The sequence below is a fragment of the Sapajus apella genome, unplaced genomic scaffold (assembly GCF_009761245.1).
Source record: "Sapajus apella isolate SASKATOON/1434 unplaced genomic scaffold, GSC_monkey_1.0 scaffold28, whole genome shotgun sequence".
NCBI classification, from domain to species: Eukaryota; Metazoa; Chordata; class Mammalia; order Primates; family Cebidae; genus Sapajus; species Sapajus apella.
The window spans coordinates 17,534,959-17,550,196 of record NW_022436968.1 but is presented as its reverse complement, the minus strand read 5'-3'; the positions used below and the strand labels follow the sequence as shown (position 1 = coordinate 17,550,196).

The 15,238-nt window shown below is 39.7% G+C and overlaps 1 protein-coding gene and 1 long non-coding RNA gene across 3 annotated transcripts in view; one reads left to right on the top strand and one right to left on the bottom strand.

The window, feature by feature from the left end:
- NFE2L2 (nuclear factor, erythroid 2 like 2) overlaps nucleotides 1-3,345 on the bottom strand; it is a 35,187-nt gene extending 31,842 nt beyond the window's left edge. The window contains exon 1 of one of the 2 annotated variants that reach the window (XM_032292853.1): nucleotides 2,312-3,345. In XM_032292853.1, the coding sequence (XP_032148744.1) occupies nucleotides 2,312-2,356 (45 nt within the window). In that variant the 5' untranslated portion in view covers nucleotides 2,357-3,345. Of the gene's footprint in view, nucleotides 1-1,179; nucleotides 2,105-2,311 lie in introns of those variants that run through there. The other variant, XM_032292854.1, reaches the window with a different exon arrangement.
- LOC116561108 overlaps nucleotides 1,675-15,238 on the top strand; it is a 51,014-nt gene continuing 37,450 nt past the window's right edge. Inside the window, exon 1 of the long non-coding RNA XR_004273291.1 lies at nucleotides 1,675-1,744. This is a non-coding gene — a long non-coding RNA (uncharacterized LOC116561108). The remainder of the gene's footprint in view (nucleotides 1,745-15,238) is intronic.

Sequence of the window (15,238 nt, the reverse complement as noted above, 5' to 3'; positions counted from 1 at the left end):
AGGTTGTCCTATTTCTCTTGTTTGACTTAAAAATAATCTTATCAGTCTAGTTCAATATCAATTTCATCCCTCATCTAGGAAAGTGCTTTATTTCTCCAAGACACCCTTGCAAAGAGTAATGGATGATTCCTTTCACCTAATGGAGATACTGAATCTAGGGTTCTACTTACTGGCCTGATTATCAACACATCCTCTGCACAGAAGGTGAAAAACTATATCCTACTACCACTTCACACCTGGAGAATTTCTTTGACAAAAGGTCAAGAAAATGTTTGACTCTGTTCAAATCTTAGTGGATAACAATGACCTAATATGAATCATAAACAAAATCAATTCTAAATTTTCTTGTTCTTCTCAGTTTTAAGACATGCAAGTTAATGTCTGATTACAAAGGTAGGAAAGCAGTTATTTTTATCAAACACAATTGAAAATTACACACTTAAAGCAGTACATGTGTTTTACGCATTTTCGTATATGGAGCGTTATATTACACAGCAAAGAAAGAAAAATTTAAAAATAATAGAGGGCTTTAGAGTACAATTCCAGAAATTAGAAAAACCAAAGTTCACTTTCATCATATATCCTTCAGTCAAACAAGCATTCCTATAGATAACTCTTGAACAGCAGCTATTAAATAAATCCGAAAGTACAATTCACTTCTTCACTAGTTGGAACCAGAATACAATTCCAATCAAGACTGGGGAAAAGTTCAAGACAAACAACTTTAAAGGAAAAAAAAGCACAATTAATACATTGTCAATAACTTAATACTTTACAGATCTTTGGAATTAGCCTAAAACTTTACATTTAACATCATAAACGTATTTACTGTACATCAAGTACACATTTCCTTGAATTCCAATGTTTTTCATTCCTATAATTTATTTACAAAGGAAATCAGAAATATAAATATCTACTTTTAAAGTTTCTTCAAAGAATGAGTTGAAACTTTTTTTCACTTTTATAACAATTTACAGAAACTAGCAAGTATTATGAAACGCAAGTGTTCCACTCTCTGCCCCTGCAGAAAAGGGGGAACATGTTAAGAAATTGAAGCAAATTCTCAACTGAAAAGGAAAAATATATAAAGCACTCAGGGGGAAAATAATAGCTGAAAGCAAAAAACTTAGTAACAGATTAAAAGCAATAAAAATTCTAATCTACACTGGCAACTCTTACCCTTGACAGCACAGAAGAGAATATCCTGTCTTACACATTTTGGAATTGCAATTCTGAAATGCTAAATCCAAAGACAAAGCTGCTCTGGGGAAAATAACAATTGCGCAACAGATCAACAGCTCCAACTTGTCCCTTGGCCCTGGCGCGGCGAGGTTTGCACGCTATAAAGCAGGAAAGGGCCAACCGAGGGCTGCCGTGACGGCCAACGGGCCGCTGTCACGGAGGCCAAGGCCACGCAGGTGCGCGCCACCAGGGGGCACCGCGTCCGAATTAGAAGCCCCGGGCGCCGCCGACTCCAGCTTCAGAGTCCGCTGCCCTCGCCCGCACTTCCCGCGGCGTTGCAAGGGGCCAGCTCCGGATGCCCGAGCCCGAACCCCTCCCCGGCCAAGAAACTGCGCGGGGCCGGGCTCAGTCGCCGCACGTCGGGGCTTCTGAGCCCGCTGGGCACTTCAAGCGCTCCTCCCTCGTCCTGGGGACTGAGCTTTCAGGAAAGCTCAAGGCTGCCAGAGAGTGATCCGACAGATGGATGACTTCGCAAAGCAGCGCCCACAGACGGCCCAATTGGGTGAGCGCGCCGCAGCCCGTAGGCTGCGCCGCAGGAGGTCTTGGGGCGCAGCGAAGGGGCTCCGGGTCCCAGCCCAAAGGCGACCTCAGCTCCCCCAAGAGCGGCCCCGTGACTAGGCACATTTTTGCCGGCTCCGAGGCGGGGGAGCCGCGCAGCCCCGGAAGGGCCGGGCCGCGCCGGCTCAGACCGCCAGCGTCCGCCCCCTCCTACCCGCCGCCCGCGGGGCCGCTTAAACTTTAGGGCTTGGGAGTCCCAGCTCTGGGGACTCAGGACGCAGCTGGATTCGCCCCCACGGCCCACGCTCGCGGGCTCAATCCCCAGACCTTCCCGCAACTCCCCACCCAGCCTTCCTCGGACTAGTGGTCGGTCAGACCACCCGGCCGCGCCCCCGCTGCCCCTCCCCGCCCGGCCCCAGCGCAAGGGCGGCGACTCTCGCCAGCGCTGCGGTCCTGGCTCTAGCCAGACGTTGGGGAAGCCGGCTGCGGCTGTCTCTCCCCGGCCGCGGCTCCCTAGCTCCCCCGCCCCCGTCCTAGTACCACGGCAGAGCCGAGAGGACCTAGGCAGCACCTGCTGGGACTGGAGTCCCGGCGGCGGCAGCTCCAAGTCCATCATGCTGAGCTGGGGACCGTGCGTTGGGGCTCCCCGACGGCTGCCCTGTTCCGGCTGCCGAGGTGCGGCGCGGACAGGGCGGCTCCTCCGGGCTCCGCGGCACTCGCTGCTCAGCGACGCGGCCCGAGTTGCCGGCGGGCCTCTGCCCCGCTCCGCCTCCCGCCCCACAAGGGCGGGGCAAGAGCCTGGGCCCTTCCTTCCCCTGCCGGCCGCGCGGGCTGCACTTCCGAAAATCCCCCACCCGCGCCGGGGCTGACGCAAGAAGCTCGCGGTCCGGGGGTGGGAAGGGACTGGCAGCTGGGGTCCCAGCAGGCGGGGGACCGAGAGGAGGCCTCTGTTAGCACCCCGGTGTCGGCGTTCAGTGTGCCCTCCCCCGCAAATAAGGGCAGCGCTCTCGCCCGGGAGATTAAGAGTTGTTTGCGAAGGTCGCTAGAGTTCGGGCGCTTTCAAACAGTTTAAACAGTTGGAACAAACACACCCGGAGCCCCGGAAAGGCGTTGGTGTAGGAGCTGCGCCTCCCTGATTTGGAGTTGCAGAACCTTGCCCCGCTTTATCTCACTCCACCGCCCGAGAATGGCGCCAGCCGGGGTGGGGGCTAAAGATTTGGATCCAGGCCGTGCCACCGCCAGCTGCCCTCCCGGTCTGGGGCCAGTGGGTCTGTAATGTGGACAGTGCCGGGAGCTCCTGTTCGCGGTCACCGTGAACGCCCTCCTCTATACTCCCACGTGTCTCCATTCTACTAAGCCCAAGTCGTCAAAGGCAAACGGAGAAGGCCGTTTAGGTTGGAGAGTGGTCAATATTGCCCACCCAGAGCTGGGAGAAAAACGAGAACCCCATGAGAAACTCTTCCCACCAAAGCGCAGCCACCACGCCACAGATGGTGCCCTTCAACAGTGTGTAATACCACAACATGCTATAATCGTTTAATCTTTACACATTTCTTTTTCACGTACTCACAAAATAGTACAAATTAAAAAAAGAAGTTACAAAAAGGTCTGCATAGTACTGACTCGTTTTACAAAAACATGTGCCTAGAAAAAAAATTTAAGAATAGTTACCAATATATTAAATGTTGTGGAATCAACAATTTCTATCTTTCTCCTTGGTACTAGCAAGTGTGCTTTAAATCTCCAATGAGTATGTATTGTCTTACATTAAAACAATTATTTTAAAAAAATTGCCCACAGAAAACTTCAAGTATTTGAAACTAGGAAACTTGTGAACTCTTATAAGGGTTCAAAGAAGATAGATAAATGGTTTTGTTTTGTTTTTTTCTTTCCTCTTATGCATTTACAGTCTTTCTAACTCTTTAACAAGACTGGTTTTCAGTTTCTAGCTTCCTGGAATTATTCAAAACCAGGTGAAGTAGATAATACTGGCAGTGGTTTTACTATTTCATTCAAAAACCACACACACACCCCCGTCTATAGCGATCAACGCCCAAAAAACTGCAGAGCTTACTTTCCCTAGGTTGCATAATTTGACACTCCCAGGATTTATGTGTAAATTTGTATGTTCAGATATTCCTTAAGATAAGTGAAGCCTAAATTAATTACTTGTAATTGAAGCAGGTTTCTTCAACTCCTATTACTGCCTTTCAGCTGTTATGCGAAAACTCTGCAATATGATCTGCACAATGAAAACAAGTTAGGAGAAATTGTTTGCAAAGGACCTCCACATGAAAGATGCAGAGATATAATGAAACATTTCTGAGTCCAATAACAATTTACTCTTGTAAATTGTTAACAATTCAAGTTACTTATTAAAATTACGACATCAGAGAAGGTAGACAATGAGCCTAGAAGGTAGGAGACACCAAAGTCATATGACATGGTTACTGCTCTGAAGGAGTTTATAAAGTATTTGGTAATTCCTTGTTAAGCCACAAAATTTCCATTGAGTTTAGACTGAATGAAATAACCTTTACTTTTCCAGTTCTGCAATTTGCTGAGAGTATGTTATTTCAGGCACCTGCAAAGCACATATTTTCAAAGGGAGGGGAGCAATATGATAAAAGTTCGAACATGTTTAAGAAAAGCAAACACTAAGGAAAAGCTGTTAGGCATTGCACCATGGTTCAGACAAATAAAGGGAATCCCATTCTCAAGACCACCCATGTCAAGGGGGTGCCAAGTCTTGGCAGACTCTGGAATGTGATTGTCTTCATATGAGAGCCTGAGCCCTTGGTCTGCCCTCCAAATCTGCCTGTTGTGTTAGGAGAGTACAGATACTGCATGTTGAGATGCTCCAGAGGAGCAAGAAAGAGGAGGTGCTGGTTTTTCTCTCCTGTCTTGCTGCCATGGGATCCTTTTTCTCAATTGTTCGCCGTGTTGGAGCCAGAAAATATTCAGAATCTTTTAGAATTGTAGTTGAAATTCTACTTTGTCCAGCATCAAGTATAGAAAGCTTCTAAAGATGGCACCCAGTAATCACCCCTCTGATACTGAGGCATTTGTCTAGTCCCCCCATATGGAACCAAGCAAGGCTGGCCCTGCAACTTACTTTAAGTTATGGAAGGAGGCCAGTAGTGACTTTATGTCAGGTCTTCACCTAAGCTTGAAAAAGGCCTGACAGCTTTTAATTATATACTCTTGGAAGTCAGCCATCATGCTAAGAGGTCTGACTACCTTGATGGAAAGAGAGGCCATGGGAAAAGTGATAGAAGATGAAACTCTAAATGGAGAGAGAGAGAGAGAGAGAGAGAGACTATGTGAACCAGCACACTAGGGTGAATGAAGAAGCCATCTTGGACCTTCAAGCCCACCTAGTCAGGCCTCCAGAGAACTCCAGTCTCAGCTGGTATATGACTGCAGTCACATACAGGAGACTGTAAGCAAGACCAGCAGAAGACTGCTTGCTAAGCCAAGTCAACAGGAAGAAGTGTGAGAAATTATAATAAATTGCTTTCAGCCCTAAATTTGGGGGTGGTTTGTTTCATAGCAATTGATAACCAAAACAGCATACTATATGTTGACTATCAAAGGCAGGGTTCCCCTGGCTGCTTTTTGTTTGTTAGCCAGCATTGAGAACACAAACAGGGAGATGGTACTTTGTGATTTAATAAAGACTCAGACTCTCAGAAGGAAATTGACTTCTTGGGAATGAGGAAGCTGTCTTTCCCATAATATATGCTTATCATTACATACAAAGTAAAAGACCTCATCACACTATACTTCAGTTTCATTTTATTAAATAGACGATGGTGAAATAGTCTCCTTATCAAAATACATTTCAGGAACACAGATATTTCATCAATGAAGTAGATGGAGGTATAAATGCATTCAGAGGTTCTGACCTTGATATGACCTCATTTGTACCAGTTATGTAAGATACTTACTGAATATCTGCTTAGGGAGTTTGAACTTGAGGAGCAACCTGCTCAGTGAATAAACTAAACTCCAGTGTATGCTGGGTGCGGTGGCTCACGCCTGTAATCCCAACACTTTGGATCACCTGAGGTTGGGAGTTTGAAAGCAGCCTGACCAACAAGGAGAAACTCCGTCTCTATTAAAAGAACAAAATTAGCTGGGCGTGGTGGCGAATGCCTGTGATCCTAACTACTCAGGAGGCTGAGACAGGAGTATCACTGGAACCTGGAAGACAGAGGTTGCGGTGAGCAGAGATCGAGCCATTGCACTCCAGCCTGGGCAACAAGAGTGAAATTCCATCTCAAAAAATTAAAAAACAAAAAATAAACTCCAGTATAGCAGTGTTCAAAATAATTGATGTAATAATTGCAAAACAGACCCATATCCTTGGTTCCCTGGAGTGTACACCTCACTGTGCAAACTACTGGTACAATAAGCTGTATATCTCCAAAGCCTGTTGAGCAGCTGGGACGACAAGCATGCTCCACCATGCCCAGCTAATTTTAACATTTTTTTGTGGAGGGGGCGGTCTCACTGTGTTGCCCAGGCTGGTCTCAAACTCCTGGCCTCAAGCAGTCCTCCTGCCTCACCCTCCCCAAATGCCAGGATTATAGGCATGAGCCACTGTGACCGGCCAACATACATTACTTTTATAACAAGAAGAAAAAGGGTGGGAGTGGGGGGTGGGAGTGAGGAAAGAACGCTTGCTTTTCTCCCATGCCACTGGATGTGTTTTATTTTCAAATTGAATTTTAGCCACAAGCTTTGTAATCTTTCCATTTTTTATTTATTTGAGTGGAGCCTGGAGAATTTGACCACATCTTTAAGTGTGGTTGTGGTTAAGTTTCTAAAGATCCTTTCTCTCTCAATTTACTGCTATATTTGCAAAGTTTAACTCAGCAGAACAGGAGTTACCAGAGATAAAATTTTATGAATAGAGGTTAAGAACTGCAGCCTCTCAGTAGTAGGCAAAATGGCCCATACATAACATTGCTTTGTGAGGAAAATAAAATGCAGAAAAACGTTATGCCTGAAGCTATGCCTTCAAGGCCAGTTCTCAAATATTAATAATGGGGGTAGAATATCAGATAACTTTCATTTCCATCTTTGTATTTTTCTGTATTTTTAAATCTTTACAGAAAGCATTTTTAGAGTTAAGGGATAAAAGCAAATTATTTCCACATTGAACAAACAAAAAGCAGACTACAATAAATGGAAGAGCAGAGCATCGTCATAAACAGGCCTTACAGACAGTCTATAACATTCTTGGAGGTTGGAAAATAAAAAATGGAAATGAGATTTGTCTTCTGGGACTTTCTATTCCATGGACTCTCATTTTTCCCTTTGAGTAATACTAGAATTAAAAGAAACCTTAGACATCTTCTGGCCCAGAGATGGGAAGTAAATTTCACTTTGATTGCCAATCCTGATCCATCGGTAGTGGCTGCCTACAATGCTTTGCTGAAGGTGTTCAGAAACAGCTTCCCAATTTGGTAGAAAAAGTTCAATGACTGATTAACAATGTCTGCCATGGGCACAGAATTATGAGAGTGGTGGCACATATCAGGTATGTTTCTTTTCTGATATAGTCCAAACTCCTACTTTTACATTTGAGGAAACTGAAGAGTGAAGTCGCAACTAATGACCACAGAGGTAATGACTGGCAGAACAATAAAAAGATTAACATTTCCTGACTCCTGGTATTATGTTCTTCACATACAACAAATTGACTTGGACTTTTAAAGGTAAATCTAGTACTGGGCCAGACTAAAGGGTAACTTGTAAATTTAACTGACATGTTAGTACATTATTTTTGGAGGAAATTAATAATACAGTTTATTAATGATAATTATTGCATATATTTTATAAACACTCCCTACAAATCAGGAAAATGTGATTAGGCCCAATATTACAAATCAGAGGTGACAAAACAATTAAGTGACTTGCTCAAAACTCAAGGAAATGATTATCTGACAGTGGCCCAGACTTCGTCTATTCTAGCTCAGGTCTCTGTAGAGTCTCTTGGCTTGTGCTGTATTTACTGAGAGTACTCACAGCAAAGCTCCCTAAAGATTACATTTTTCCACAATTCTGTTTGATTAATTCCCCATAGACAAAATGATAAAGTATTTTTCACTAGACAGAAAACTTGCAAACAAATAGGAGAACAGGATTTCTACATTTAAGAACTTCAGTGTGAAGGGTAGGGAGAAAGTAAATGGGCCGTTTGCAACTTTAGCCTCTTTACCTACTGGCATGTTTTTCATTTTTCTTTTGTAATGAAAAGATCTAAGAGCAAGAATCAAGTGTACTGACAACACTATAAGGTATTGAAACCCTTGTGCTTCTTCCAGTAAATCAAATTCCTCTAATTGTATGCTTGTAAAAGGGTTAACATGCAGGTAACTTTAATGTCACTTTAGAACTATCCCTTCTGTAAGATTCAGGTAACTTGTTCATCACATTTTCTTTCTCCTGATGAAAAATGGAATATTTCAGTCTTTGGAGTTCATAAACTTTCAACAATTTGTAATGGCGAATGTATGAATTCACTTGCCTTTTTCCCTGCTAACAGTTCTTATGCCCTTACTATGCATAATAACCTGAATGTTTAGATTCTTTGTTTCTTTACAGCATGTTAGGGATATGGAAAGCAATAACAACACAACAAAAACAACGAATATTTATTGAGTACTAAATATGGGCCATGTACTTTATATGGGTTGTATCATTTAATCCTCTCAGAAAACCAAAGACATAGGTCCTATACTGTCCCACTTTAGAAATGAGGAAACTGAGGCCTGGAGAGGCAAGATAATTTTATCTAAGGTCAAGCAGTTAGTAAGTAGCTGGACAAGTCACTGACTAAAGTTCTTAAGCATGAAGACATGCTGCCTCTCATGCATAGTTCAAAAAATTGTAAGGGTTCATTAGGCAATATGGGTAGAAATGTTTTCTGAAATGTTTCACCATAAACTATCCAAGCAATTTGTTTTTCATTTAAAAAACAACAGTTAAATATTTAGTGAGAGAGTTTGAGGGAAGACCCAGTCGAGTTAAACATGGATTCCACCCTGAAGGTCCTTACAGTCCAGTAATAAAGCATCACACTTGCCCATAGCCAGGAAGTAGCTGGTAATGCAAAGGAGGCAGGTGGTTGATGCATCCAACCTGTTGACTGAGGTCAGGGGTTTCTCTTTTCATTTTCTGCAAAATCCACATAATATTTTAAAAATAGCTTTAATGAGGTTTAATTGATGTGAAATAAATTACTTATATATAAAGTACACAATTTGATAAGTACACACACACAGTTGTAGTTATAATTTGCATTTTCCTGATAACTAAAGATGTTGACTACCTTGTCATGGCACTGTAGTTTTAATATATAAAGTAATATTTTCTATACATTGACTGAGAGGAAGGTGTGCATCCCTAAAATATGCTTTGTTGTTAGAAACTTTGCTGGTTACATGATCAAAGAGGAGTTATGGTGAAACCATATTATTAACTATTGATACAATGACACAAAATTCCAGAAAATATAAAATACGCAACTTAATACAAACGAGTTCTTACAAAAGGAAACTATAAAATACCAAGATTTTACTTTCCACTGGTGCCTCAGAATTTCCTCTGCTACCACGTATTAGGTGGACCTACTTGTGTTTTCTGAACTGCATTGAGATGCAACAACTATGACCTGTTTCCTTCTTTTTCTTGACTGTTCTTCCCTTAAAATCCTAGATGACACTGTAAACAATTTAAATCAAACTGGTTAAAATATCTATTATCTATCATAATAAGTTCACTGTAGTTTATTTATTTTAAAAAAGCTCTAAACACTGAATAAATAGATGTTTTGTGACAATATGGATTCATAAGCTAGAGGGAGATTTTTTTGTATACTATATATGAAGACATTCCTTGCTAAAGTTTGCCCAGTCCAGACTCCTGGGAAAATAAGTACTGTATTAACAGGAAATACATCTTTTCAGTTGCCCACTCTGGTTGGAAGATCAGATAATACTAACACTTGATCTCTTTATAATCAATTCAATTTAATTTAAAAACACTGTTGTATACTGTGTGAAGTGCCTCAGGTAAAACTTGAGTTTATTGAGCACTATGTACAAAGCTCTCCTTCCAAACACCTTATATGTGTCATTACTAATACTTGCAATAACCATTTTACAGGTGATAAAGCTGAGTTCAATCTGATTCAGTAACTTGGCCAAGATTCCATGATAGAGCTCTTGTGAAATTCTAGATTTGGCTGTTTCAAAACCTTTGCTCTTTTCAATTGGCTAGGCCCCAAGATTCCTCCCAATGCTTTGTGAATAATTAAACATTGTAGGGATCGTGACCTATATGATAATATTTGCCATAGACGTCATTTAATTGTATGACATTATTTGAAGGGTGAAGTATAATTTTATGCAACTGGGATATCATAAAGTTGTATAAACTGTGCCATAATTTTCATGTTGGAATTCAATTTAAGATTTCCATGTATTTGTTTTTTCTTTCTTGATTGAGGCTTACTAACCCTCTGCCCTTGATCCAATCTGTAAATACATAAAACAGAAAGTGTGAGGACCCCTAGAAACCTCTATCTGATTGCTAGTGACTCGTTGGAAGAATATTACTCTTAGATTTTGTAGTCTGATTCTGTAGTCCAAGGTCTTCAAAGCTGACAATCAGTACTAGATTCTATCAAATTATCAAATTCAACTCAAATTTTCTCTTTTACTACAGACCACCTTCATAATTTCAAATACGTGTACCCTGCTCTGAGTGAGCTATGCATTATCATTCACTATAGAGTGAATGCCTTGTTTTTCAGAAGGTTTATGTAGAAAGAGTGTGTTAGGAGGAGAGTCACACCAATGTCACACCACTGTGACTCTCCTGAAGAAGAAAGATCAAGTATCTTTTAAAAAAAATAATATAATATAAAAATATGATGGTATCTTTAAAGATATAATAGACTCGATATGGATAGTCAAGATGTATAGCAAAGCGGTTCAAATGAACAAAAGATAAGCCTATAGGAAGGTTTGATGATAAAAGGTAAAGAAATACAATCGAAATAGCAGTAACTTCACTTATATATTGATCATTTTAATGTACAGTATTGTAATGATGGAAACTAACAGTAACCCAGTATCATTTCATGGTCTTATGAACCTCAGTAACACATTGTGTTTACAATTATAGTATACTTTTCTCTAAGAAATTACCTGAGAAGCAGCTGAGGTTTTAACGAATGACAATCATGTAATTAATACAAATTACAATTTCTCTAGCCTACATTTCTACAAATCCTGCTGTTTACTATTGTGTAGAGAATGTACGTACGAGACAGGCAGATCTGAGTTTAGATACTAGCTGTGAGAGCCTGAGAAAGTCACTGACCTAAAAGTTTCCCAGTCTGTAAAATGAGGGTTGTTGTGAGGCCAGCTGGCATAATGTATTTACTCATGAGGATGAAGAGCAGCTAAATCCTCTGAAATAATCATCTGAAAACAAAAAATGACTATGTGAAACAACATTGATGGAATAATAAACCACTGCCAATCCACAAATATAAAATATTTAGTTATTTTTATAAATGTATGATATTTGACATAATGTAAAGTTCCCGTCTGAACTTGAGAAACCTAGAGATTCTTCAATATAAAAATAAAGGAATTGGCTTAGACTTAAATTCAAGAGCCAGAGATGGAGCTATTCATCTGCTGGCTGGTGTGATAATGTATTGAGACGAAGTTTCGCTCTTGTTACCCATGCTGGAGTGCAATGGCGCGACCTCGGCTCACGGCAACCTCCGCCTCCTGGGTTCAGGCAATTCTCCTGCCTCAGCCTCCTGAGTAGCTGGGATTACAGGCACGCGCCACCATGCCCAGCTAATATTTTGTAGTTTTAGTAGAGACGGGGTTTCACCATGTTGACCAGGATGGTCTCGATCTCTTGACCTCGTGATCCACCCGCCTCGGCCTCCCAACGTGCTGGGATTACAGGCGTGAGCCACCGCGCCCGGCCGCTATTCATCTTCTTATCTCTGTTCCTTTTTATTTTACCTGCTATATGGAGATACTCAGTAAATGTTCCTTAATTGAATGAACAATTGCGTGAGTAAACTTGTTGATTTCTAAGGTTTGTTCCAACATCAACAGACTGTTTTTATAAGATGATGGGAAAGAGTGTGTTGTATAAACACTGTTTTGTTGTGTTAGGGCACATGTATTAAAATATCAACTGCTGGTTTGGCAAGAGATCTTGGTATTTATATTAGAATGGGAAGGCTGTATATTTCATTTTGGGTATATTTTGTTAATAAATATTTATAACATTCATATTCTACTTATCAAGGAATTTTCTGAGGCAAAGGAACAGGATTGTGACGAGGTCTCAGTAATGTGAGACTTGCTTTACTGCCCTAGTGGACTAGCAGTCTCCATCTAGAATATATTTTTAATAAGAGCAGTGGAAAATCAAGAATAATTCTTAGTGTTCTTTGGGACTCTATGTTTGTAACTTAGGAGCCCTTACTGGCTGAATTCTGTGGTACTATTGCCAAGAATTTGCAGATTGCACGAGCATTTTCATTTACTAAAATGTTAATGTCTTAATTTGAAATCTACCACAATACGTAATTCAGTAGAGTTAATGGCCTCTACCATTCACTTTTAAAATTCCATTCACTTTTCAAATTCAGAATTATTTCTAACTTCTTATTTTACATATAACTGAACTCTCGGAGGATTGGGTGTGCTATGTAAACCCAGCTGCTCACTGTGGACCAGCGGCAGGAGATCAGCATTGATGTCAGCTGCTTATATGTGGTCTAAGTGGATTTGGCAGTGCCAGGACAACATGGCTGCCACGAGCCAGAAACTAATGCTTTCCTTGCCTAATACAGTACATAATTTTTTGAAGCCTCCTGTTTCTCAATGACTAAATCCTGTAAGGTATATAAAAGACTATTCGTATTGGTTTTCTTTGAGTGGCTGGTTTAAGGATAGGGGAACATTACTTCTTACCTTACATGTTTCTGTATTGTTTGATTTTTTAATAAGCACTTTTTATATATCTAATATTTAATCCTTACCATTTGAATATTTAAAAAATAGAAAAGCAAAAAGTTAATCTTCCTACTCCATCTCCCATTCACTAAATCTCCTCACTTTTTCACCCCCAAAACATATATCTATATAAGCAAATATATGCTTTCTATATACTAAATACTATTGTATTTATATACTGTAATATATACTATCTATATATACTCATATATAAGCAAATATATACTCTATATTTACTAATTATTATCATATAATACTGTAATATATACTCTGTATATATATACTCATGTATATATATATATATAAGCAAATATATGCTCTATTTTTTCATTTTTTACACAAAAAGTAGCAAATAGTGCATATGGTTCTACATCTTGTGGTTTTCATTAAAAATGTCTTGGAGGTCTGCACTTTTATTAATAATATACTATGTGGTGCATTCTCATTCTCTATATATTTCTTTCTAACTGCTGAATAATATTCGATTACATGGATGCATCATGATTTATTTAACTAGTTTCATATTGAGGAATACTGGATTGTTTCTAATCTTGTTATTACAAGTAATGCTGCAATAAGTAACCCTCACCTAGGTTATTTTTTAATGATTATTTTTATTTTATGATTATTATTTTTTGGAGACACAGTTTTACTCTGTCACCAGGCTGGAGTGCAATGGTGTTATCTCGGCTCACCACAACCTCCACCTCCTCAGCTTAAGTGATTCTCATGCCTCAGCCTCCTGAGTAGCTGGGAATACAGGCGTGCGCCACTAATACACCTGGCTAATTTTTGTATTATTAGTAGAGATGGGGTTTTGCCATGTTGGCCGGGATGGTCTCAAACTCCTGATCTCAGGTGATCTGCTCACACTGGCCTCCCAAAATGCTGGGATTACAGGCATGAACCACTGTGCCCGGCTGTTTTTTAAATGATTTTTAAAATTTTATTTTAACTGACAAATGATAATTTTTTATATATATATACACACACATATATATGGGATACAATGTGATGTTATGATATATATATATATATAATGAAATGATTAGATAAATCTATTAATAATAGGTCATTTTATGTGTCAAGTATATTCACAGGATAAAGTCATTTAAAAGTGTCTCTTGGGTCAAGGACATGTACACTTAAAAGACTGACAGATCTTGCCAAATTACCCTTCATGGAGCTGTACCAATTTATAATACCATAAGTTAGATTGTCATACTTTTAGATTTTTGAAAATCTGACAAACATATTCATATTACTGCCTATTTTTCTATTGGGTTGTTGATTTTTAAAATCTTATTTCTAGTAGTGCTTTATATATAAGTGATATTAGTACTTTGTGATATGAGTCGAAAATACTCTACCCAGTTTGTCATTCATCTTTTAACTTTGATTATGGTGATTTTGTTTCTTTGCCACACAGATTTTTTTTTCATTTTTACATAATTGATCAATTTTTTAATGACTTATATATTTTAAGTCACATTTACAAAGACCTTCCAAGGTTATAAAGACATTTTCTCATAGATTTCCTCTAGTAATTTCAGTTTGGTTTTTCACATTTAAATATATGTTGTCTTTGTAATTTAGTGTATAGTGTAAAGTATAGATCCAGTTTTATTCCAGATGGCTACCTAGTTACAGCCTGCCTAGAACTAGGCTGACTTGTTACAACTAGTTCAATACCATATATTGAATAGTCAGTCTCTCTTTTCCCTAGTGATTTTCAATGTCACCTTTATTGTATACTAATTCCTATCTGTATCTGGGTTTATATCAGAACATTTTCATCTGTTCTATTGATCTGTATGTCCATGTATGAACTAGTCCCACATTGTTTTAACCACTGAGGAAAAAAATAGTATTTTTTATTAGAATTGTGTTAAAATGTTAAATTAACTTAGGGAGATATGACATTGGAACAATTATTATTTTTCCTACCCATGTATGCCTTTCTATTTATTCAAAGCTTGTTTGGGTTCTTTGGTTTTATTTTAAAGTTCTGTACATATAGGGCATGCACATTTCTTGTTAAATTTGTTCCTAAGTATTTTATCTTTTCTATTGCTACTTTAAATGAGGTCCTTCATCCTTATATCCTTCAACAGGTTATTGTTTGCATGTATAAGATTGTTTCTGTTTATTAATTTTCCACCTTTATACCTTACTGAGTTGTCTTACTGTTTATAATAATTTTTCAGTTGAGTCTCTTGGGTTTAAAATCAGAGTCACTGGTGGCTCAAGCCTGTAATCCCAGCACTTTGGGAGGCCGAGGCGGGTAGATCACGAGGTCAAGAGATCGAGACCATCCTGGTCAACACGGTGAAACCCCGTCTCTACTAAAAATACAAAAAAAAAATTAGCTGGGCATGGTGGCGCGTGCCTGTAATCCCAGCTACTCAGCCTCCTGAGTAGCTGGGATT